The sequence below is a fragment of the Aspergillus multicolor genome (genome assembly GCF_047715735.1).
Source record: "Aspergillus multicolor strain CBS 133.54 unplaced genomic scaffold BDW74scaffold_23, whole genome shotgun sequence".
Taxonomy (NCBI): Eukaryota; Fungi; Ascomycota; class Eurotiomycetes; order Eurotiales; family Aspergillaceae; genus Aspergillus; species Aspergillus multicolor.
Genome location: NW_027395974.1, coordinates 352,519 through 375,639, shown reverse-complemented (window position 1 = coordinate 375,639; position 23,121 = coordinate 352,519). Strand labels below are relative to the sequence as shown.

The 23,121-nt window shown below is 53.0% G+C and overlaps 7 protein-coding genes across 7 annotated transcripts; 2 read left to right on the top strand and 5 right to left on the bottom strand.

The window, feature by feature from the left end:
- Positions 1-992: 992 nt before the first annotated feature.
- BDW74DRAFT_180719 (uncharacterized protein) lies at positions 993-1,983 on the bottom strand (the record flags this gene model as incomplete). Its single annotated transcript, XM_073729805.1, has 2 exons — positions 993-1,675; positions 1,731-1,983. The coding sequence occupies 2 exons, from the start codon at positions 1,981-1,983 to the stop codon at positions 993-995; spliced, it is 936 nt and encodes a 311-aa protein (XP_073581344.1).
- Positions 1,984-5,051: 3,068 nt separating this feature from the next.
- Positions 5,052-6,677, bottom strand: BDW74DRAFT_61532 (Clr5 domain-containing protein). Its single transcript, XM_073733299.1, has 4 exons — positions 6,233-6,677; positions 5,828-6,078; positions 5,681-5,764; positions 5,052-5,617 (listed from the first exon to the last, which is right to left on the bottom strand). Exons 1-4 carry the CDS (start codon positions 6,445-6,447, stop codon positions 5,373-5,375), a joined length of 795 nt encoding a protein of 264 aa, XP_073581343.1. The 5' UTR covers positions 6,448-6,677; the 3' UTR covers positions 5,052-5,372.
- A 4,525-nt stretch (positions 6,678-11,202) lies between these two features.
- BDW74DRAFT_61394 (beclin 1) lies at positions 11,203-13,356 on the bottom strand. Its single transcript, XM_073733298.1, has 2 exons — positions 13,074-13,356; positions 11,203-13,009 (listed from the first exon to the last, which is right to left on the bottom strand). The coding sequence occupies exons 1-2, from the start codon at positions 13,156-13,158 to the stop codon at positions 11,487-11,489; spliced, it is 1,608 nt and encodes a 535-aa protein (XP_073581342.1). The 5' UTR covers positions 13,159-13,356; the 3' UTR covers positions 11,203-11,486.
- A 97-nt stretch (positions 13,357-13,453) lies between these two features.
- On the top strand, positions 13,454-15,673 carry BDW74DRAFT_61314 (Myb-like DNA-binding domain protein). Its single transcript, XM_073733296.1, has 2 exons — positions 13,454-13,486; positions 13,546-15,673. The coding sequence occupies exon 2, from the start codon at positions 13,695-13,697 to the stop codon at positions 15,420-15,422; it is 1,728 nt and encodes a 575-aa protein (XP_073581341.1). The 5' UTR covers positions 13,454-13,486; positions 13,546-13,694; the 3' UTR covers positions 15,423-15,673.
- On the bottom strand, positions 15,570-17,272 carry BDW74DRAFT_61321 (putative cysteine synthase). Its single transcript, XM_073733297.1, has 5 exons — positions 16,873-17,272; positions 16,752-16,811; positions 16,589-16,707; positions 15,895-16,541; positions 15,570-15,843 (listed from the first exon to the last, which is right to left on the bottom strand). The coding sequence occupies exons 1-5, from the start codon at positions 17,164-17,166 to the stop codon at positions 15,671-15,673; spliced, it is 1,293 nt and encodes a 430-aa protein (XP_073581340.1). The 5' UTR covers positions 17,167-17,272; the 3' UTR covers positions 15,570-15,670.
- A 419-nt stretch (positions 17,273-17,691) lies between these two features.
- On the top strand, positions 17,692-21,288 carry BDW74DRAFT_169484 (uncharacterized protein; the record flags this gene model as incomplete). The annotated part of the gene is made up of 9 exons (XM_073726998.1): positions 17,692-18,732; positions 18,785-18,988; positions 19,203-19,665; positions 19,730-19,776; positions 19,897-20,120; positions 20,178-20,452; positions 20,564-20,709; positions 20,788-21,082; positions 21,173-21,288. The coding sequence occupies 9 exons, from the start codon at positions 17,692-17,694 to the stop codon at positions 21,286-21,288; spliced, it is 2,811 nt and encodes a 936-aa protein (XP_073581339.1).
- Positions 21,289-21,424: 136 nt separating this feature from the next.
- Positions 21,425-23,120, bottom strand: pex13 (peroxin PEX13). Its single transcript, XM_073733294.1, has 2 exons — positions 22,491-23,120; positions 21,425-22,441 (listed from the first exon to the last, which is right to left on the bottom strand). The coding sequence occupies exons 1-2, from the start codon at positions 22,969-22,971 to the stop codon at positions 21,690-21,692; spliced, it is 1,233 nt and encodes a 410-aa protein (XP_073581338.1). The 5' UTR covers positions 22,972-23,120; the 3' UTR covers positions 21,425-21,689.
- Between the last annotated feature and the right edge of the window lies 1 nt (position 23,121).

Genomic DNA, 23,121 nt, shown 5'->3' with positions numbered 1-23,121 from the left:
TGAGCAGCTAGCAGCTAGCAGCTCAGCTGATCAAAAGCCTGAGCCGATCACCTCTTTCCAGCGCCCCCATTGGCCAGCGCGTAAGGAGCTGGGCCATGGCAAGTTAGTTTTATGGGGCCGTAACGGCCCCGGGAGTCTAGTCTAGAGTAGACCAGGTCTACTACTCCGTACGGAGTAGGGAAAGGCTGAGAGGCCTGAGATGGCCTTGAATCACGTTGTTGTTGGGGGCTGAAATATGGAGTTCTGCCTTCTTTCGCCCTCGTCCTTGCCTTTGCCGCTCCAGTGCGGGAGTCTGAGCTTCGCTGTTCCCGTCTAGACTCCTAAATCTAGGTCTAGACTTTGAGTCAGGAGTAGGACAAGCTCCTGGGACGAAGATTTAGGGATTTAGGATTCGGGATGGGATTGCCGTCTCCAGGACGGAGAACTCCGTGGTTTCGTTCTCAGCCTCCGGGGGCTGGCTCAGCTTGGAGAGCAGTACGTAGGCATCGGCCGCTGTCGGCCGCTTGTGGAGCTGATGCCGCTGTCGGTGGTCACGATGGTAAATCAGGTCTAGAGAGATGGTAGGGAAGACAGCACAGACATGAATTTGTGAGCGAGGCTTTATCAATAACAACGTCTGCTCGTGGAAAACGGATCCCCAGGGAGCTGTGGAAAGGGAAGTAGAAAATCAAGATCTATAAGCTTGTGTATTATTGTATATACCCCGTAGGAAGAGGAAAGACAAAGCAGTGTAATGAAGTATACATGGATGCAGGCTCGGATATCGACATAACACCAGATAGAACATAAAATAGACATATATATGCGTCCCCATACCCGTACAGTAAATGCAAGCAAATGGAAACAAGAGTAAGCGGAATGGTATATCGTGCACATGTCGCGTAAGACTGTCGATCATTGAACTCGGAATTGAGATCAGGATATAAATCGGACCGTCATCATTGCAGATTATTATTTCTTAGGTTGATCGGTGAATATATGGTAGATAGCAACTACCGTCCATGATGCGAATAAAGCCCACTCGCATCCAACTCAACAGGGGGCCGTTGAGAGTCAACCCCGGCATCCATTTCTCCCGCATGATCTCCCGCCAACTCAGTCATTGGGTGAACCGTAGCAGGCGTTGCATGCATACTCTTGACCATCGCTGGATCAGCAAAGTACCCTTGATGAGCCTGGCTGTATCCCCCATTGGCACCCTCAGGCCCAGTCGCTTTGGTGTTTGGTAGAGCCTTGATGCGTCGCCAGAGGAGGAAGGCCAAAGCGGCGAGGATGATAAAGCCCGCACTAACACCGACACCAATTCCGGCTTTGGCACCAGTGGAAAGGCCGTCGCTATCTGAGTCTGACTCAGAGGTAGTATCGTTGCCGTCGGTAGCATTTTCAGGGGCTGTCGACGTGGGGTCAGCGGTGGGCGAGGAGGTTGTTGTCGTTGAGGTGGTGGAAGTTGTAGTGGTCGAGGTTGAAGTTGAAGTTGAGGTGGTAGTTGAAGATGAGCTGCTGTCAGAATCGGGCAGGAGGTTGAATTTGGCAGAGGATATTTCCTCCTGGTTATCACCCCAGGAGACGTCGGCGGGGAGGAAGCGAAATGTCCATTCAGTTGAGGACTCAACATCCGCGTCGTCCAGGTTGATGGTCCATTCGTAGCTTGTTGACTCGTTGACATTTACGCCAGCTGGATACGCTATGTTAGCAGTGGTTTATTCAAGCGGACAAAAAAGAAGACATACCCTCAAGCTTACGAGTGTAACTACTCCCTGTCACCCACAAGTCCACATTCGTGATATCGCAGGATTCGCAAAAGTACTGGAACTGTGAAGCAAGGGCATGTTGCCAGCTGATCTCGATTGTCGTACCGGCTGTGTAGTTGGTCGTGTAATCTGGATATTGTGGGGAGTTCCAAAGATCTTGCACCGTTCCTTCAGCTCTAGCCAGTGGCAGGAGCACGGCGAGAGGGACAAGTCTGACAAGATTCCGAAGCATCTCGCCGGAAGTGCGACAGACGTGGTCGTATTCGAGAGCACGAATGCACAGAGCGAGAAAAAGCAGTCAGACAAAACACCGTCAGGCCAGGAAGAAGAGGAAAATGTCAGCAACAGCGCGGGCGGCCGCAGATCAAACTCTTTTAAGAGAAAGTTAAGGGAACGGGAAACCCGCTGCGAGCTTTGACATTGTGGCTGGACTCCTGTCAGACCTGGCCCTGGCAGGCCGGCCTTGGAGATGAGGGCCAAAATTGGGCTGAGCCTGTCGCGATGTCGGCCGTCGCGTCACTAAATGCGCTAGCAAGGACTAAGCCATATTGCAGGATGGAGGAGGCTGTCACTGACCACTGACAGCGGGAGGCTCTCTTATGTCTTAACCCGAAACAGAGGCTTTCAGGCTCATCACAGGCCGTCTCGCTCGTTGGCTCGCCGGGGTCATTTTGCAGGCTTTGGCTGATAGCCTCATGCGTCTAGCCAACCATCAACTCCGCTGTCGAACGTTTGTTGGGTCTGAACCGTGACAGACGGGTCGGTCCCGGATCCCGCGTGGACTCATCCAGCTGTGGGCACAGACTGGATTGAGTGTGGAGTCGGTAGCAATAATTGACAAGCTGAGCCGCCCGTAAATGTGGATGTCGACCGCGAAAAAAAAATGGAGAAAAATAGCTCTCGTTGCTCTGCTAGGGAGATAAAGATTATCAGTCGAATACCAAGCCTGTAAGCCACTGCACTAATCCCTATTAATAGGACCCTGAGTAAGGCATGGCCTACCGGAGGGATCAATCACACTGAAACACAGCCCTGTTGATGTCCCGCCCAGTGGCTGACAGAAGAAAATCAGACCATTGGACTCGAAATCGAAAACCGTCAGCGAAGATATTTCCGAGATGCCAAAGCGATGGAGTACTCCGTATGTAGATGGACTGATTGTTGGGTTCTTCACGGGACACGTGGGTGAGTGGATAAAGTGGTCTCCCGGTTTGACGGGCCGGCAACAGACAAAGACATTCTTTCTCGTTGAGCAAAAGTTGGAGAAACCGGTGACAGCAAGGCAAAAGTCACGTTCTGCGTCTATCTGGACGTTGCCACAACCATACTCCATAACCAGCCACGACAACCACATGAATCTTAATTCTGACTCCCGAGGTCCCGTCTCCCAAGAGTATTTCCTGAAGCTGCCAGGTGCAGATGCACTTGTATCTCCAACGGTGGCGAGTGCGACTCGTTATATCATCCTGCATCCATCCCCGTACCCAGGAGTACCCAGTTCCCAGCACCCCCCGGCCGACCTTCACACCTGCATCGGCAGTTGCAATTAGCTAGACTAAGAGTAGATAGACATCGACTCTTCCAGCCGTGATACCTGAGCGGAGCACTGCCGCACTGATTATCAAGACCGGTTGGGATCGCAATCCGAGTAGTCAGCACTCAGCGCAAAACCCAGGCAGTAGCACGGCGAGGAGGAGGAGGAGGAAGCTAAGTAAGGAGGCAATGGAGGTTGCAGTCGTACATGGCGCGAGTGAGTTGGACAGTTTCGGCTCCCTGGGATACTGACGGGAGCGATTTGATTGGGATAGAATGGGACAGTGGTGTATCTATCTCGGCTGTTGGTTGTACTGAGGAGGAGTATGGGGAAGTGCGACAGCGGGTCGGACTACGGAGTTACCGAGATGGATATACAACTACTGTAGTGACCCCCGTACTCTACTCCGTAGGCATCTGTCATCTGATGATCTTCGCAAGTTTTCAAGATCGAAATCGGGCATACTGCTTCAAGGCGCTATCGAGATGATCCCCCATCACGACTCATGTCCAGATCCTTCCCCGTTACTATTGACCCTAGCACCCATTTAAGATAGATTATGAACTTTAAACTTAGGTTTCGATAATCCCGTTCGACTTCCAAGTTTCTCCTTCGTGCCTGAATCCTATTCACGACTGTGTTGCCTTCCAATTCGTAGGGATTCCTCATCCTGCCCTTCGCTTGATTTAAAATCACTAGAAACTCAACTCTCCCCTGTTTTCCGGTAGACGGGGTTTCCCCGCGAGCTTGGTTTGGCGTCGGTGTTCTGTGTTCCCCTGGTTCGCGAAGAAGCTACGGCGGTATTTGTCGTGTGCACCTTTGTGCGACATCCGAGGGCGGTGCAACCTGCATTGGATGTCTGGGTCCCAAGATCCGGGTTACCTCCGGGTTTTGTTGCCGCGGCTGCATTGCGTAACATAGTCCCAGATTCGTGCAGGCGTAGGGATGATTCTTCCAGTTATTTGATGGCTGCGCAGCTCTTGTTTGGTTATTGCGAGGCGCAGCTCCCAGAGAACGGAGATTGGACTGGTAGACGGCAAGCATAAATTGAGGTTTCTGATTTAATGACTTTTGCGAAAGCTAGATCTTCGGTAAGCCCTAGCCTTGAAGTCGATCATCTAGTCTTTGGTCCGTGCTTGAGATCCGATGAATAACCGCCCTATTACCCGATTCAGTGCGATGATCGGAAGTCGAACATGTATATCGTCGCTAATTTGTCAGAATGCTCGGGTTTAAGGGTAGACCTATACAACCTTGTCACACTCAAGGCCGCCGGAAATAAAGTCCTGATGGGCGTCGTCACCGGCTCGTCGGCCATGGAGACTCGACAAAGGTGTGGCTGCGATCCGATCTCGATCGAAATCCCTCATTGCAGCTTGACTCGCAGAAACGTGTAGCGATATGTTGTAGACTGTACCAGGATCCGCTCTCCGTCCAGTGGACATTGGAAAAAGCAAAACAGGCCCGACCCAGTGGGTCGATCGTTCCTTTGGCTTAAGGGCCCAGCCATACGGACAACCAATCTTGGTTCTCGGGGCCGATCAAAGGACCTAGACCGGTAGGTCCGCTAGATCGGTGCCCGACGAGGCAGACTTGACGTGTGCACGTAGGAAAACCAGTGTATGACGGCGTAAGGTGATCTACCGCGCTGCAAGGATCGCTCGGCCCAGAGTCTCTTGGACCGGAGACTGACCTGGACTGGCAGAGAAAAATTCTATAATCGCGATTAGACACAAGGTATCGTCCAAAACAAGTGGAGGGAGATCATTTGTCTCCAGCCTTGATGTATCCATCACATCGTCCTTTTGCCCTCTGATCAATTCAAAATACATTCAAGCCCATGGGTGCTCTATAACCAACACATTCTGCTGAAATGGGGAGAGAAAGTAAACGCGCCGAGCAGACCCTCCTAGAGAAGAAATGGTACATTACAGAGCAATAGTGGACCACTTTGGCCTAAAAGCAAGAACAATGAGGTAACAGTAGTAGTTTTTGGCCTGTCTGCCTACCATCGAGGCAGATAGAATTCATGTTTGCGACTCTTTAAGACTGTTCAACAGCATCTCTGATGGTTAACAGCCCCAGAGTCAAAATGTCGATTGCGTATGGTCTTCACTAGAAGGGCGCCATCCTTTTGTATCCTCTTCGAGCCTTGTGCCGAGCGCCATGATGTATTCATTGTACCGAGCATATGCAGTGTGTGGATCTTTGGCTATCGGTGGAATGGGTTTAAGAGGGAGGCCATCTGGATCCTTGAGCTCTTTCGGGTCCACGGCACGGATGGGGCCATCATCATCATCCCCGAAGTCAGGAATCGTATTTAAGGAATCATCTAGATGTTCGTTCTGATTAACAGCAGTCCTTGCGCTAGGAGTCTTGGAGCCGAGCGCCTTACAGGGATGTGGAGGGTTTTCTGGATGAGGAGATAGAGACAGCGAAGTAGGCCGTTCGTCTGGCTCAGGAGTATAATAACTCATATCTGAGGGGGTTGCTGCTCAAAGATTAACTGCTATACAAGAAGGAACAGCTCGTGGAAACGTACATGGCTCGGGGCTCTCTTCGCCGTCTCGAGAGACCTCAGCAGAGCGAGGCTCGGTGTCGAAATTCGGTCCGTACCTGCGGACGAAACGTGCAATGCGCTTTGAATCAACTTTCTGGCCAGCCACTCGGAAAACTGTCTGTTTGCCTATGGCGGCCCTTTTCTGCTGCTTGCGATACATGACTTTGACCTCCTTGTTCTTGATATTCTTGCGGACATTCCAGGAATGCAGGCGGTCTTTATATTGTTTTTCCCTGCCGAGTGTTAGATGTGATCTGACTCTCTGACTGCATTCAAAGGATGAGAAGGATGCGAGTGAAAAGCAATACGGGTTATAGTTTGCGGTAGCAAACAACCCAATTCGGATGCATGGATGAGGGGCAGGAGACCAAGGGAGGGAGGACAGACGATGCATAGAAATTGTGGTGACGCTCCATGTTCAGCTTGACATCCTTGAGCTTGAGCTGATCATTGCGGTAGTACTGTTCAATGAAAGGGCGGTATTTGTTCCAGTCCTCGGATTTGCGAGGCTTGAATGGTTGGCTAGAGGGCGTGGCAGGCGAGGAGGAAGAAGCTGGGGTGGGAGTTGACAAGCTTGAAGGAGGAAAGGAGCCTTCCATCATGAACGACGACAAATACTGCAATCAGACGCGCGATGGTGGGTTGCTCATAGCATGCACAGCGGTGTCGATTGACGACGAGTTGTAGAGGTAAGTATCGAGGCGGGCCGATTGGGGATGGAGGTGCGAAAGTACGAAGGTGGGGGGCAGGGGAAAGAGACGTGGGAAGAGGTGGCAGAAGAGAGTTTGGAAGAGCAGGGGGAAGAAACAAGAGCTCTTATGCGGCGACTTGTCAGAGTGAAGGAGTTGGAGGGCGAGTCCAGGCGTGAGGGTGGTCAGAGCAGCAGCAGCAGCAGCAGAGAGCAGAGAGCAGAGAGCAGAGAGCAAGCAAAGCGCAGAGCAGCAGCAGAGAAACACTCCAGAGAGGTGGAAACAGCGGGAAACAGCAGAGAAGAAGCCAGTCGAGTAGAGGTAGTCGCCTGCTGATCGGGATTATTGTTTAATATGGCAATGGAGCGGGTGTCTAGTTAGTCGTGGTCAGGTACTTCAGAGAGGCATCATAATAATAACAGCAGTTATGCATGCATCCATCCTTTTCTTTTTCGATCGCGAGAGTCGGGTGTGTTGGTAAAGGACCAAGGTACTTTCCCGGGCCGGGGGCGCGCCCCAAAAGCCCAAAGTACAGGCCAAGTGCAGGCTCTCAGGAGTGGGCCCAGCGCTGCCTTTTGGGGCGACCTGCTGCTGGGCCTCTCATCCATGCTTCCCCGGCCCAATCATGGGCCTCGTGGAAGAGGCCCGTGTGTACTTTTGTCGTACTTCTTATTGTTGGAACAATGATCTTAATATTGACGCTATGAGCTGACAATGAGCAGGGACGTGCCGGAAGACGAGAACTGTTGCCCCGAGTTCTCAGAGGGCAGAGGGCCGCTGGGGAAAAAGATACGCTGGGCGCAAAAGCAAGGGTAGGCAGAGAAGGTACGTCGGTGCATGCGCCATTATCTGCAGGTGCAGAGCAGCTCCTACCCTCCCAAGCTTAGTTAGTCCCGACCACTGGCTAGCCCCATGCCCATCCCCATCCTCACCCCCCATGTCGCTCTTTGCTTTTTCCTTCCAATTTTGGGCGAGTGCCCTCGTTGCTTTTTGCCTTCTGGTCTGACAGCGCCGTGCTATATTGCAGGGATCGGACGCGATCTTAGTGAGAGCCTGAAAGACCGTACTTTCTCGCCCCCTTCTATCCGACGTTCCGAGTCCGAGGGGCTGTGGTTGCGCTGCTGTCTGTTCCTGCGGCTCCCAGACCCAGCATGCCTGTCAGTGTCACTGTCAACTGTCAATGCCAATCCCAATCCATCCGCGTCTCCACAGCCTCATCGAATTCGCAACCTAATTTCCATTTCGCTCCCAACCCGTTTCATCAACGCCAACGGCGACCTGGCGGAAGAAGCTGGCAGTTCCGCGAGGTTGACAAAGTGAAGGCAAGAGGCCTGAGCTCAGTGGCGCCAACCGATCGTTTACGATATTAATTGGTCCGAGGTACCTATAACTGCCGTGATATTAAGTCCGATCAGAATCGGATCATCTGCGTATGGAGTTGACCCTGTCGACTCGCATGAGCATTATTATCAATTGATAGGAAACCTCGGCTCGTGATGACAGACTAGCATTTAGCATGACCCGCAGCTAATAGCATGGAATGGGTATAGAGCGGCACAGAGATTAATTCGATCCCGACTACAAAATAAACGACTTCATCGCTTCATCCGCCGGGCGCCACGTCGCTGGTTACCTTTTCCACTCTTCGCGGCCAATACCCGCTCGGATATACCACCTGCATCCGGACCAAGGTACTGGATGGACTACTCATGCTGTATGTACGATTGTACATACATGAAGAATCACCTTGGGTAGCACATGCCCAATATTGCTATACGCCAACCGGCTTGCTTCCCGTCGATCGACCCTGAGATGCGGGCGTCGACAAGGGTAGGGATAGGGCATGGGGGTGAATTTTTGTGCTAGACACGCTGGAGGCGTGCTAGATGGAATTCATTGTAGGCTGTGATACGTACGTCACGGGATAATTGACATTCGAAAGATAACCAGGTTGAGATCTATCTACGGGGCAGTTTGTATCTGCTTCGATGCGAAAGATCGAACAATCGTGCCCTGATCGAACGGGGGATACTGTCTCCGATTAACTACTACAGACCACGGCGTACACCGAAGAATATGGACCTACTCCTCACCATGGAGTGCTCTGTATCTAGTATCATACCCAGCCCTCGGTAGCAGCGGCTATTCGAGCATGGAGACTCGCAATGCATGCATGCATCGACTCCGTACTCCGTAACCAGAAATCTAGACTCGCTTCCCCGGACAGCAGCATCTGAAGCTAACCTACAGTTCCCTACCTAACCCATAATCGATCTTTACTGGGCTAGACCAAACGACAGAGAACCCACTCCAGATTCCAACTGGAGACATCAACGTGCCCTAAGGGTGGAACTACATACATCATTGGAGGTGCAGCAGTTTATGTATCAACTTTCAATATACCTAATGTACCTAGTGCACGTACAAGCCTCAGCAGTGGGTCCCTCATCGATGAACAGTTAAACCGAACGATGAATGGACAGAGTCCCTTGATGCGGCGCAAGGGATGAATGATGGAATGGATGTGTGGATGGAGATATGTGCCTCTAACTTTGGCCAAGTCTTAGCCTGAGCCTACCGTGGACTAACGTTCTGCTGAGACGACGGCTACAGCAAGCCTGAGACTAGAACAGAGTCAGACCTGATCTGTGGAATGGATGGTTTGAAATACCGCCGTTCTAGAAGTCGGGGATAGATGGAAGGAATGAAGGATGGATGGATGATCGCAGTGGCGGCAGGCTGTCAGACAGGCCGATCATCGCGATTAGAGTCTGACTCGTGTGCAGGTGATGATACTCCATAGTAGCAGCCTAGCAGGTACTCCGTATCTGTAGTCAAACGACCCAAGTCTTAACTCTCGTCTTGTCTCTCCCTGACGTCGGCGGATGCCAAATCGAGACACTGGCCACCTTCGTGATGCGCCAAGGTCTCATGATCCAACGTCCGCCTGCCTAACATGTCGCTGGTACCTCCATCCCCTGCAAACCAGCCTGCATCAATAAGGTACCCTGTACCCCGAACCTAAGACATGCCTCGCCCCCATCAAGAATGGAACAGGGCGCGGAGAACCAATGCCAGAGTTTCAATGACAAAAGTACGAAAAGACATAAGCAGTATTGTCACTTTAGAATTATTCCACCCTTACTTATGGAGTAGACTATGTACTAGACTACGTAGGTACGTAGACTAGGTACCTGGGCAGGGCAGCCGGAGGGCCAGACCACCGAGTCCAGATCACTGATCACTGCATGGCAGACCGCAATAGTCCAACCCTGTTCCTTGTTTCGCATTGGATTGCGGAGTCAGGAGTCAGAGGAATGTCGCACTGGAGACAGAACCTGCCAATGCCATGCTTGCTGACTGCTGACTGCGGACACTGACTGGCAAGCCCAGCCCAGCCTGCCTGACTCGCGCCAGCCGGGGCTCACCGGTACTGATCTCGACACCACGCGTTCGCGACTGTCATTCGCGGGGATGGCTAGTCTCGATGCATTGAGCAGGTCAGGTCAAGTCGAGTCGCAGGTTGAGGCTAAGGCTAAGGCCAGGGCCACCGCCAGTCAGTGTAAGTGTAACAGGTCTCATGGCGAGCTATTGGCCAGGAGTACGAGATACGATCATACGGAGGACTGGAATGGGCTAAAAGTCAAGAGACGGGAGAACCAAGATGGATGAATGCTCGCGGGTATTCCGGGAACGGGCCGAACGAAGGGAGGTCTAAGGGGGGTCCATTCCTTCCTTCCTAATCCTGGCTGACGTGTAAGACTCGGATCAACAGCGATTCCTGAAAGGAATGGACAGGATCAAGGATCTGGATCTGGATTTGTTGAGGACAAGGACATGGACAAGGCCATGGAGACACGGAGTAAAGTAAAGTCTGGACTTTCAGGCCGGGACGAGAATTCCGCCTTCCGTACCAGAGTACCGCGGACTATCTGACTGTTTCGCTGGCAAAGCTATGAGCCGCAGGGCACTCCACTGCGGATGCATTCTTTAGCTTCCTTCTTTGTTGTTTCTTTGTTCCTCAACTTCGCATCCAGGTCCACTCCCATCCTTCAGGAAGCAGGACCTGAGTTCCGCCCCTTTTTGTTTTCTTTTTCTGCGACCCCGGACAATAGACGTTGTGCGGCAGGCAGCAGGTATGCAGTAAGCCACCAAGCGTGGGGTGATACGCCCTGGCCAGCCGTCCCACGGGGGCGAATACGGACGTCGGGCGGTGTCAAGGGTGAAGGACGCAGGCTGGCCCTGGCCCAGGCAAGCAGCAGCAGCTACTGCGTCAGACCGATCCCTTTGTCTCTTGCAGTTTGCTTACAGGCGTTGAGCTGTTCGGTTTAAGACAGCCTAAATGATGATCTCCCGTCGCCGGTTGTCGTCTTTGTTCATCAAGTCCGGCCAAGCCAACAACGATAACCAGGCGACCAGGCCTGGAACTTTGATGCTGACATCGTGCACTGCCCTCGCCACTATCATCTGCAACTGTACCCCATAGCAAAGCTAAATCAATCCTCAGTCTATGCCATTCACCGTTAAAGCAAGGTTTTCGGATAATATAGACACCAAACAGTGGAAACACCGCCCTGGCGGGGCCGGAGAAAAAGGAAAGAAACCCCTCGTCATAAGCACTCGGCTAGCGTACTGATGATTATCTGCAGTTCCACAGGCAAGGAGCGCTCTGTGCAGCGAGCCCATGACAATCCAATTTCAATGCCGGCTTAGGAATATGCAAACGCGGTTCAGATGGCAATACTTGTGAGCTGAGGTTGGACAAAGATGCCCAGACAGCCGACCCGCCGTCTAAACAAGTACTTCATTGGTCGGGGATCAGAGGGTACAAAGTACAATTAAAGCCCCCCCGGACGGTCTAAGCATCATGCCGGATGCCAAAACCGGGAGGCATGAGGTGGCATCTGTGAGATGACATCTGCAACATGAATCTTCAGGTAGCTAAACTCTCTCTATTTCTTGGAAGGACTAGTCGCAAGTCTCGCTTGCTCGGCAACGGTTGCAGCTGCGACGGCGGCTGAGTTGGTCGAGCCTGCGCTAGCAATGTTGCTAGCATGCGCCAGCAGGAATTTGCAACATGTCAAGGTATACTTGCAGGCACGAGTCCAAGTCTCGTCGTTCTGGTTGAAACCCAGCTTGATACTGGCGTCGCCAATCTTGTCTCGTTTGATAGTGTATGGCAATTTCATCCCGGGTACGACGGCTCCAGGCTGGTCGCGGCGGGTTGAACGTGCGGGTGCTTTCTCCACAAATTCTCCTAGTTGGCGTAGACAGTCTAGAAAGGCCACCATTCCTGCATCGAACCGGCGGTGAAGCCATGGAATATGAAGCGGCAGGTCTCCTGAAGAGAACAGGTCCAGGCTGGTGATTTTGGGGTCCGCTGATAGGTTGGCGTTATTGGCCCCGTCGACGGTCGATTGCGCCGGTGACGGTCGCGGATACTCGATCTTGTCGATTTTGGACATCGATCCCATCGGCCGTATACGGTACCCCTGAAACTGAAAGTTTAGCTTCTCCGCTATGGTGGCCAGCAGCAGCGCCGTCTGGCCCCAGGCAGCATTGATTTCAGGCCATTCGACCGACGGATTAGCCAGCCGGCCGAGACGGAGGCTGTTGATTGTCCCAAAATAGCCGTCATGACCGATACAGAAGGCATCGTTGTAAACATTGGTTCGCTGTAACCTTTCCAGTTGGCGAGAGTCATGGTCGTATTTCATATTCAACGCATCCCGCTCGTTCTGGAAATCGGCTAGCACCAACGAGAACGCGTTCCGATCGCGCCAGAACTTCTCCTCTTCGTCATCTAGTTGGCGAGACTCCTCTTCTAACTGGGCGATCTCTTCATCCAGGCTGACTTTCTCCTTTTCCAACGCGACCAGCTCCGCATATGCCGCCTCCTCGGCTTCCAAAGTCTCTTTAAGGGACTTTTCAGCGGCCTCGATCTCTTCCTGCGTCGGGACCGACGAGTTCAGGTTCCGTAGAAATGTGATGTATGCGTCGCGCTCTTTCGTCGCTTCCAGAAGCCGCTGTTGTAGCCCTTCCACCAGCATATCCGTGCATTCCGTACAGATCGGATGATCAATGTCAGAGCGAGCCGAGATAATATCAAACAACCGACTCGTCCGCTCGACCTGGTCGGCAAACGAGCCATTACCCGCGCCGGGATCATCGCCTTGTACACCGGATGCACGTTTGCTCCCTGACGCGCCATCGCCATTTACTCCAGGGGTGCCATGCGGCGGACCGAATTGGGACTCTGTGAGCATAACAAAAGACATGTTGCCACTATCTCCTCGCCCGAGTCGTGACGGCGTGGTCGAACTGCCTCCAACCTGCCGGGGCGCCGGGATGGACCTCCGATAAACCGGGGACGATGCATTCTTCGAAACGCGTTCGTAGAGTTCTCGGCGTTCTTGAGGGTACGATAAACGAGATGAGCTGGATGGGTGGTCTGGTACGGTTTTACCTGTAGAGCCTGATGGTGTTTGTGTCGTTTGGTTAGTTCGTGATTGTTTCCATGGAGGTGGGGATGCAGGTACCGATAAGCAAGTCAAAGGCAGCTGGGTTAAGCGCCTCGAGAGAGCCGTCCAGTTTCAACGGAGTGCGACACTTCTGGCAATGCATCTTGACCGGAGAGCGTTGACAGAGTGACTAAGCGCATTCTGGTGATGGGAGGTGAAGAGTAGGTCAAGGTGAAGCAGTTGATGCGGGCTTGGAAGATGTCGGGGAACGTCATGCGGCGGTCCGCTGCGAATGTTTTTGGTCCGCCTTTTGCTGCGAGCCTTCGCAATCCGTTTGCAACCAACAACAATGCTGAACTCCCCTCGAAACCGGTGAATATGATTAGAGAGCTCTACAATGTGGACTAGTCCATTGCTATCCTTGTGTTCATTCTTCCGATAGAAGTGTTTTGCGTCTTTGGCAGAGCCTCACCTCTTGTCTTCCACATATAGTTCGTCGCAGTGGTAACCCTCAACATTGTCTAGCTAATTTTTCTAATACCGCGTGCAGTATCGCTACATGATTTTCTATTCGGTACAATTGTCGGGTTTACTGTGCTGCGTCACGTATATATCCCCATTGACCACGCGATATCTCTCCATCTACTCCGTAAACTCTCCCGTTGAAACGTCGACGAACCCTTATCGCGCAAAAAAACCATGGAGGCACCGTTGAAGCGGAAACGCATATCCCTGTCGCCAGGGTCAGAGAACGAATACGAAACAAGCGACGTCGATTTACAAGAAGCACGTGCCCAAAACGACCTGCGCCTGAAGTCCATCTTCGAGGGCATTTTCAAAAAGTACGGTCGGGACTTTACAGACGTCGGTGACGAGATCGACCTACAGACAGGGAACATCACGGTTAACAACGGGCATATTGACGCACTCGACCGGGAAGGCAATGGTTCCGAGAACTGGCTGTCGGATGCAGAGTCAGAGTCCCCAATAGTAGAGGCAGACGGGGGCGAGCAGGCACGCCTTGCCCATGAGCCTGACGCGTGGGGTGCAGACCATAGTGTCCTGGAAGAGCAAGGCGACCGCGACGTGAACCAGGACCACCCCGGCCGCAGGACGGGCTCCATACTATCACACATGCGACCATTCCCCGAGAAGAGATTGGGGGGAATCAAGGAAGATGATCCGGATCGGGAGGAGCAGGGTGATGAAGACAAGGGCGCTACGTCGGAGGCTGAAGGCGACAGGTCGAGTGTGGATTCTTTGTTGGATTCCGCGCTATCACTGCACGCCCAGGGCACCCGAAAAGTTGGTAAGACCATCACAGGCGAGACTCGCGACGAAAAAGCAATTCTTCACAACCATGCTTTCCACCAATCTCCGGCCACGCGTACTGAGAGACTCGATGAGACTGTGGAACCGATTTGGCGTGTTCCTGAAATCGGTGTGAAGTTTACAACTCCGACTCTGCTTAGCCGATCTAGACCAAAAACAAAGCCTGTCAATAAGGCAATACGTTCGCAGTCTCCACCCGAGGCCGGCTCCCTTTGGGCTTTATCATGGACAACGAGGCGGAACACGGATGTGGTCAAGAAGAAAAGCAAGCAAAAGGACAGCCCCAAAAAGCAAAAAATGCCCCATTCTAGCCCTATCCTCGCGTGGGACTGGTCATTCGCCAATGCCCCAGATGGAAGCGAATCCGACGATCCATTACAGGAGGACTACGAGCCCTCGCCCACGCCAAAGGGATCACTCTACATCCGGGAGAAGCGCAAAGGCCCTTTCTCGGCAAGCGGCGCGCAAAAGACCTGCAGCTTTTGCAAAAGGACCTTTTCTAAACAAGGTTATGTCACGCATATGGGGGCCGTGGTGGCGGATCCTGCAGACAACGAACATGACTTGGTAGAACTCAGAAGGCAGCTAGCCACAGTCACCGGTAATAGCGCTACTGGGCCGGCGCCTAACGCCACTCCCACTGGCACAGCCTCTGCATCTGTCTCTGAACCTATTGTTCGTCCAACAGATACACCAAAAGAACCCGAATCAACGCCAACAGCGAACAAACGCGCTAGGACAATCCTAGGGCCGCAGGAAGCCAGGCTGATCATCCAGTTGCGACAGGTTCAAGGGCTGAAATGGAAGGAAGTCTCAGACCACTTCCCGCAAAAGAAATCCGCCAATATCCAAGCGTGGTACCATATTCATTGGACTCAGCGCAAGGCGAATCCTCCTCGATTATCCGGACCCTGGTCAAACGTTGAACTCCAGAAATTGGAGAAACTCAAGGACCAACCAGAGCTGACTTGGCCTGATATTCGTGCTGAGCTCCCGGGACGCCTGCTTCCGGAGATTGAGTTTAAGCTGCTGCAACTTTGGGCGGTTGACGACGACGTCTCACAGGATACACGGTCAACGAATCCCGCAGTGTAATTTATGCGCGGACTTGCAGAGGTATGACAGCAAGGTAACGGGATCATATTCCAGTATTTTTGGTACTACATATATTGTAATTAGTAATCTTTCCATGGCCGCGGAAGCATGAAGCAACGCGGTCGTACGAACCTTATGCTTAGCTCAACGTTCGAAGTCACCGATCACGGGCGGAATTCAATTCCCAGAACCAGTCCCAACGGTTTGCTGAAGCATTATTCAATGTATGCAGGGCTGTAACTCGGTGATTACTGTTCATCTTTCGCATTCAGAACATCCTCCAATTTCGTGTCCACAGCGCCACCGACGTCCCCAGCCTTAGCCCAGAATCTCGAAAGATGCCTTGAGCCTGAATCAGACAACATGGTGACGATCCGGTGGCCCGGTCCTAGTTTCAAGGCGGTTTTGACAGCGGCAAAGCCTGATTAGAGTGTAAGTAGGGCGAACAGTCAAAGATCAGGTTGGAACTCACAGTTGACAGCACTGCTACTCCCAGCAAAGATGCCGTCCTTTTCAACGAGCCATCTAGCCATCGCCAATGCCTGCGCGTCCGTCACTCTGACGGCGTCGTCAACAAGCTCCCTTCCCGCTTCGAAGTTCGCCGTGACGCGGTTGATGCCGATACCCTCCACGATAGTATCAACCTGTCTCCGACGGCGGGTGCCTTCCCTCTCCTTCGTGTCAAACATGACTCCGTATCGCACTCGGTTATACAGTCCGCTACCCTGAGGGTCGGCCACTACCACTGTCAGGTTGGGGATCTTCGGCTTGAGAAACAGGGCCACGCCGGAGATTGTGCCTCCAGTTCCAGCGCCTGCGACGAAGGCGTCCAGGGTTCCATTGCACTGGACATAGATCTCCGGTCCGGTGCCGTTGTAGTGGGCTCGCCAGTTTGCCTCGTTCTCAAACTGGTCTGCGAAGTATCCTCTACCACATCTGGATGGTGTACCCGCTGATGACTCGGGTGCTGTTGAATGAGTATGGGCTTGTGCAAGTGCTCGTGCCCGGTTAACGAAGTTGTCCTTCTCGACTATAGGCGCGGGAGGCACGCGGTCGACTACTGCGCCCAGCTTCAGAAGCAGATTTGACTTCTCGATCGCCTGGTCAGATGGCATACAGCTGGTATGGGTTAGCGGTCGATCGGTTGGTGTTGAAGAATCACGTACATATGCGCAAGGTAGCCCTTTGCCCTAGCCAATGTGGCCAATGAGATTCCCGTCGACCCAGACGTGCCTTCGTAAATCGTATCCCCCGAATGCGGAGTCATCAATCCTCTCTCTTCAGCCTATAGCCGTTAGTGTCGTCAGGCAATAGTCATAGATCACGTACTATCTCAATCATGCTCAGCGCTACTCGATCCTTTGAGCTCTGACCAGCCCCGTTCAGAAACTATATTTGTGTTAGAGAATTCAAAGTCTAAGACACACGGTTATATTGAACGATTACATACTTCGGCCTTTGCCAAGATCTCGCATCCGGTGGCCTCGGACAAGGACTTGATTCGAAGGAGAGGAGTATTTCCTATAGTGCCCTCAATTCCATCAACGATAGCTGGTGGTCCATGTCTCGCAGCCAAAGATTCTGGTAGTGCGCCTTGAGCCGATCCCAACGACTGGGTTCGGCTTGCTCGATATTCCCTGATGCGCTCCTCGAGCTCGGGGTAGAATAAGTCCTTGAAAGCTATTGAGAGGACAACCCCCGCCACGAAGGCGGAGCCAATGTAGACATGTGAGTGATCAGACATCTGTAGATGTATGCACAGAGAAAGAAGCCCATCAGAAGCAGTGATGGCAAGATGCAAGTCAAGTTCTTGGAGTTGCAGCTGGAGCTACGTCGACGGAGAAAAGCTCGGGCCACCTGCCAACCTCCGCCCGCATTCGATTGAGATTCCGCTCCTCACCATCCAGCTTCCTCCACCTTCCTACCCTCATCTCCCCAGCCAAAGACCGTCCGGCTATGGACTCCCCGGTCCTGAACCAGCTGTTTCGACAGCTGTTCCGCCACCCAGCGTGTCAATCCGTTCGTTCATCACCGTCGTCGCACACATTTCGCCTATCTCGGTCTCAACAACAATGCCGGCCGTTTCTCACGCGTCGGACGGCGGCCAAGCGCAAGAGTGCCGACGATGGCTTGAACTGGACAAAGCGCGGCGATTATCCGAAGAATATAGAGGAGGAATTGAAGACATACCCGATAATGACCGCAAAGCAATTGCGGCACCGGCAAGACCGGCCACACCAGGTACAGATGTTGACGAGAGAATTTATCGATGGTAGGCCGTCATATCCATTGCGCAGTATGTGCATACTCGCTGACAGTATTGTTTCTCTCACGATCAGATAGTTTGTATAACCCGCATTACGGCTACTTCTCTAAGCACGCGACCATCTTTAGCCCTGGGGAGCCATTTAATTTTAATGAGATCGAGGACGGGCCAGCTTTCCACCGGATGCTAGGAGAGCGCTACACAGAATTCGAGGACTTGCTGGATGAGAAAAGCCGGGACGAGGCCCGTCAGTTGTGGCATACGCCGACCGAGCTATTTCGGCCTTACTATGGGGAGACCATTGCGCGCTATCTAGTGTCAAATTACAAACTGACGCTGTACCCCTACCACGATCTGATCATATACGAAATGGGTGCAGGAAATGGAACTCTCATGATCAACATCCTCGATTTCATCCGCGATACAGACTACGAGGTCTACCAACGAACCAAGTTCCGCATTATTGAAATCTCTCCGGCGCTGGCTGGGCTTCAGATGAAGAACCTGACCGACTCGCTCTATGCTGCCGGTCATCTGGACCATGTGGAGATTATCAACAAATCCATCTTCGAGTGGGACACCTACGTGCACTCGCCATGTTTTTTCCTGGCGCTCGAAGTTTTCGACAACTTCGCTCATGACGCCATTCGCTATGACACTAAGACAGAGGCGCCGCAACAGGGCGGAGTGCTGATCGATGAAAATGGCGAATTCCACGAGTTCTGGACCCCCAAGTTGGACCCTGTGGCTTCCCGATTCCTGCGTGTCCGACAAGCCGCAGCCCGGCGCGAATTCCCTAGTCCGTTGGGGCCGCGGCTTACACGACAAGTTCGTGGAGCTTTACCCTTCCAGAGGGCTTACACAATCCCCGAGTACATCCCTACTCGCCTCATGCAGTTCTTTGATATCCTCGACAACTACTTTCCTGGCCATCGACTCTTGGCCAGTGACTTCAGCAGCCTTCCGGACGCGGTACCGGGGATCAATGCGCCGGTCGTGCAAACGCGGTACAAGAGGAGGACAGTACCGGTCACTACACCTTTTGTAAGTGACCTTAGCCCTAAAGTTGACGTGCAAACGAGCTTACATTCCACAGGTCCATCAAGGTTATTTTGATATCTTTTTCCCCACAGATTTCAACGTCGTCGAGGACATCTACCGAGCTGTCACCGGAAAGCTCACGCAAGTGGCGAGTCACGAAGATTTCATCCGACGCTGGGCGTACGTCGAAGACACAGAGACGAAGAGCGGCGAGAATCCGCTTTTGACGTGGTATAAGAACGCCAGCATGTTGATAACTGTCTAATGTACATGTTACGGCCAGCAATGTAATTATAGAACAGTGATAACAAGCCAGGAACAATGATGAACTAGCTCTCATATCTCCAACTCGGACTTATCTCTAGTTGATCCGATTAAGACTTAGAGAGTTGGCCAACCCCTCTTTCTCCGCAGCTAACCACCCTTCCTGAATTCCGGAACAAGCGCCCCAACATACTCAAAACAATCTCCAGCACGAACAATCTAACAAGAAATCAAAGATGGCAGAACCACACTGGAAACCCATCGTGCGCCAGAAGCGCCTCACCCAACAACAATCCATCCCTCCACCCTGGCGCCTCCCCGCATCAACCCTGACCACAGCCCAAACCCCCCTAGAAGCAATCCAAACCTGCGGCATCCTGACCACGGAAGAGCTCCAATGGACCTCAATTACAGACATTACCGAACTAGTCCGCCTGCTAACCTCGCGTACCGTGACCTCCGTGCAACTGACAGCAGCGTTCTGCAAGCGCGCCGCCATCGCGCAGCAGCTGACGGGCTGTCTAACGGAGATATTCTTCGATCGGGCGCTGGCGAGAGCTAAGACCCTGGATGAGGAGTTTGAGAGGACGGGGAAGGTCGCGGGGCCGCTGCATGGGGTGCCGGTCTCGGTTAAGGATCGGTTTGATGTGCAGGGGTTTGATACTACTGTCGGTATGTACACTAGCTATGTCTCTGTAATTGACTTGAGCTAGACTAAAGGGTTTGGCTGGGTTAGGCTGGGTAGGACTCGCGAATAAACCAGCGGCAAAGTCGGACTCCGTTGTGCAGTTGTTGGAATCCATGGGGGCTATTCTGTACGTCAAGACGAATGTCCCTCAGTCTTTGATGGTAAGTAGGGCATCTACGCGTCGGCTCTTCAAGTGCTTAACCTGAGAAATACAGATGTCCGACTCCTACAACCACGTCTTCGGGCAATCCGTCAACGCCTTCAACACCGCGCTCATCTCGGGCGGTAGTTCCGGGGGTGAAGGCGCGCTCGTCGGTGCCGGAGGGAGCATCTTGGGAATAGGGACAGACATAGGAGGCTCGATCCGCGTGCCCTCCAACCTCCAGGGTTTGTACTCGATCTGCCCTACAACAGGGCGGGTCCCGTGGAATTGCTCTTTGTAAGCATCCTGTCCCATGAGTTACGTGAGAGCCGATGATGTACTAACGCATGCTAGCATGCACCAGCACTACCTCGTCCCACCGGTAGCAGGCCCCATGGCCCGAAGCCTCTCGACAATCGAGTACTTCATGCAGAGTCTCTTAGACTCGAACCCCTGGGACCTTGACCCAGGATGCATCCCCATCCCTTGGCGACGAGAGATAGCGGCCCCGCCAACCAAGAAGCTAAAGCTAGGCATCGTCTACGACGACGGCGTTGTCCGGCCACAGCCCCCCATCATGCGCGCTATGCGGGAGGTCGCGAGGAAATTGACTGATGCCGGCCATGAAGGTACCTGACCCTACCCCTAACCCAACCGTCGTGTTCTAGCTCTAGACTCTGAACCCCATCCAACTAACATACCGAACCCAGTAATCGAATGGGACACAACCCTGCACACAGCCGGCACAAACCTCTGGACGAAATCCATCCTCTCGGACGGCGGGCACCACTGCCGCCAACTCTGCGCGATCGTCGACGAGCCCCTGATCCAGGGTATGGTCGTCGGCACAGCAGCAGACGAGCTGTCCGGTGTCGAGAAGGAGAAGGTATATCCGCACCTTCCCAATCTCCATTCCACCCAATCAATACCCAATATGCTTCTCCTATCTAACGCACCACACCAGCTCGAAGAAGAAAAATACACCTTCCAAGAAACATACCTCGCACAGTGGCTCTCCAGCGGGATCGACGCGCTCCTCCTCCCCGTAACGCCGTGGGTCGGGTATAAACCGAAGCAGTGGGTGCAGAGCAGCCAGTGGCTGGGCTACACGGCGCTGTACAACCTGCTCAACTATGCGGCTGTCACTGTGCCCGTTGCAAAGGCGGACGAGGAGCTAGACCATCCTGTTTCTGGGATTGACGAGGGGTGGAAGAGTCATGTTCCCAGGAACGAGGCGGATCGTTTTAATTATGGGCAGTGTATGTTCCACCCCTTGCCCTTTTGTGCTCTCCCCTTGAATAGGTTGGGACATGACTTTAGAGTGAGCTAACGTCGAGGTGCGCTTTTAGATGATATCGATTTGATCAAGGGGATGCCGGTGACCTTGCAGATAGTTGGGGGCAGGTTTGGAGAGGAGAAGGCGGTTTCGGTTGCAAAGGTTGTGGACGGGCTTTTTGGGCGCTGATTTGGGTTTTTGTTGTGCGTTTCTCCCTCTGCTATTTTGTCAAGGTCAATAGACCCTGGCATCATTGCAGAATAGACAACCGGGTCCTACTAACGTATCGGTAAAGATAGTCTGCTGAAGATTAGAAGACTACAAAGTACATAGATACGAGTTCGTATATGAACAGATTCTCGAACATGCGGCTAACCATGCTTTTGGATAAATGTCTAGCATTGGATATCATGCGTGCCACCGACGCGATAAAAGATAGAAAGATAAGAAGTAAAACGTAAGAAAATAAAGTCCTGTACACGCCGCTAAAACATATATAAAAGCAAGCAAAAGAAACATCACCTGCATTATGAACGTGGTGACAGCCCGATTCGTGACATCCAAACAAACTAAATTGGATCGAAAGACATTCATGAGTAGAACGCGCTCTTTTGGAAACTCTCTGGCGAGATATCGCCCATCTTTCCCTTAAGCTCGGGCTTCTGACCAGTGGCTGCCTCGGCGACCGCCTGCGTCTGACTCTGCATTGTGTTAGCGCGACTGCTCGCCTCACTGCCAGTCGTAATAGCTTGCTGCTGTGGCTTGCGTTGGATGGTCTCAAGATACGGGCCTGGAAGATAACCGACACGGCCGTCTCGAGCGCGGCAACGCCACCATTCTGACGCATTGCCCATAGGGTCAGATTTGCTGAGCACGGCGACGATGTCGCCTTTTTTCACGGCTAGATCGATGCCGTTGGCCTCTTGTGATTCGGGAGTGTAGTCGTAGAGCACGCGGCAGAAGTCGAGCTTGGACGGGTCCAGGGCGCCTTGTTGCTCGCCGTTGGCGACCATCATCTTCTGGCGCTGCTCCTCCTGTGAGCGCGCGAGCGATTTGATGAGCTTGCCCATCAGGTACGGAAGACCGAAAAGGGCGATAAGGAACATCAGGAACGGCTTGCGCGAGGGCCGCGGTGGAGCCGGAGAACCATCTGGAAGTGAGGCACGCCCGCCCATGAACGCAGCAAAAGCCGCCGGTGTGAGGGCCGTAGCATCCGCTGGCGGCGGACGGCCAGTGATCTTCGCGATCAACGTCCTGAACCATCGTATTAATGTGAAGATGCCCAGCGCGGAGCCGAGCGTGTTGCGCAGGTTTCCAAACTGCTCAGCGACGGATACCATGGCTGCAACTATTAGCCCGACATCCTAGCCATAATAGACGGTCGCACTCACCGAAGAATGAACTATGCGTCGCCATATAAGTACTCTCAAGCATCTGCGCGAACCCGCCGAAGGCCCCCACGATACTCTCGATCATCTGGAATGTCGCCTGGGTACTCTGGCTAAATGAATTCGTCAAGCTGTTCGGGTCGTTTGGGTCGCCTGGCATGCCGCCGCCGTACATGCCCCCGTACCCTCCCATACCACCGTACATACCACCGTACATCCCTCCCATGCCGCCATAGCCGCCGTACATCGAGCCCATACCGCCAAACCGAGAGTACGGGGACGAGTAGCCTCCATAGCCGCCGTAGCCTCCTCCATATGGAGATGTCCCAAGCCGTGAAGCGCCGTAAGGTGAGTAGTTTGAGGCGTTTTGGTTCGCAACGGTGCTGAGTGTGCTAGGTCGGGAGGGTAGAGAGGGGGCGGTCGCTGCGTTTGTTGTGGAGGTTGCTGCGGTCGGGGCCGCCGATGTTGTTGATGCTGGGGTCATGGCTGTGGATGTAGTCGCGGGTGACGATAAAGCAGTGCCTGAGAGAGGATTGTGGTCAGTATATAATTCCTTTCACGGAGTGAGTTACTCTAGACTCTTACCAGCAGTGGCACCGGCTCTCTCCCAAGGCTTGGGTGGCGATACGGACGC

What these genes read in the sequence shown, in the direction of transcription:
- BDW74DRAFT_61532 (XM_073733299.1), bottom strand. Translation starts at nt 6,447, where the DNA reads ATGATGGAAGGCTCCTTTCCTCCTTCAAGCTTGTCAACTCCCACCCCA. An exon ending in CACCACAATTTCTATGCATC is followed by an intron (nt 6,079 to 6,232) that starts GTCTGTCCTCCC and finishes AACACTCGGCAG; the next exon opens with GGAAAAACAATATAAAGACC. An exon ending in AGAAAACCCTCCACATCCCT is followed by an intron (nt 5,618 to 5,680) that starts GTAAGGCGCTCG and finishes ACGAACATCTAG; the next exon opens with ATGATTCCTTAAATACGATT.
- pex13 (XM_073733294.1), bottom strand. Translation starts at nt 22,971, where the DNA reads ATGACCCCAGCATCAACAACATCGGCGGCCCCGACCGCAGCAACCTCC. An exon ending in GACGCATAGTTCATTCTTCG is followed by an intron (nt 22,442 to 22,490) that starts GTGAGTGCGACC and finishes TAATAGTTGCAG; the next exon opens with CCATGGTATCCGTCGCTGAG.
- BDW74DRAFT_61314 (XM_073733296.1), top strand. Translation starts at nt 13,695, where the DNA reads ATGGAGGCACCGTTGAAGCGGAAACGCATATCCCTGTCGCCAGGGTCA.
- BDW74DRAFT_61321 (XM_073733297.1), bottom strand. Translation starts at nt 17,166, where the DNA reads ATGTCTGATCACTCACATGTCTACATTGGCTCCGCCTTCGTGGCGGGG. An exon ending in AGATCTTGGCAAAGGCCGAA is followed by an intron (nt 16,812 to 16,872) that starts GTATGTAATCGT and finishes ACACAAATATAG; the next exon opens with TTTCTGAACGGGGCTGGTCA. An exon ending in CGCTGAGCATGATTGAGATA is followed by an intron (nt 16,708 to 16,751) that starts GTACGTGATCTA and finishes TAACGGCTATAG; the next exon opens with GCTGAAGAGAGAGGATTGAT.
- BDW74DRAFT_61394 (XM_073733298.1), bottom strand. Translation starts at nt 13,158, where the DNA reads ATGCATTGCCAGAAGTGTCGCACTCCGTTGAAACTGGACGGCTCTCTC. An exon ending in TGCCTTTGACTTGCTTATCG is followed by an intron (nt 13,010 to 13,073) that starts GTACCTGCATCC and finishes AAACACCATCAG; the next exon opens with GCTCTACAGGTAAAACCGTA.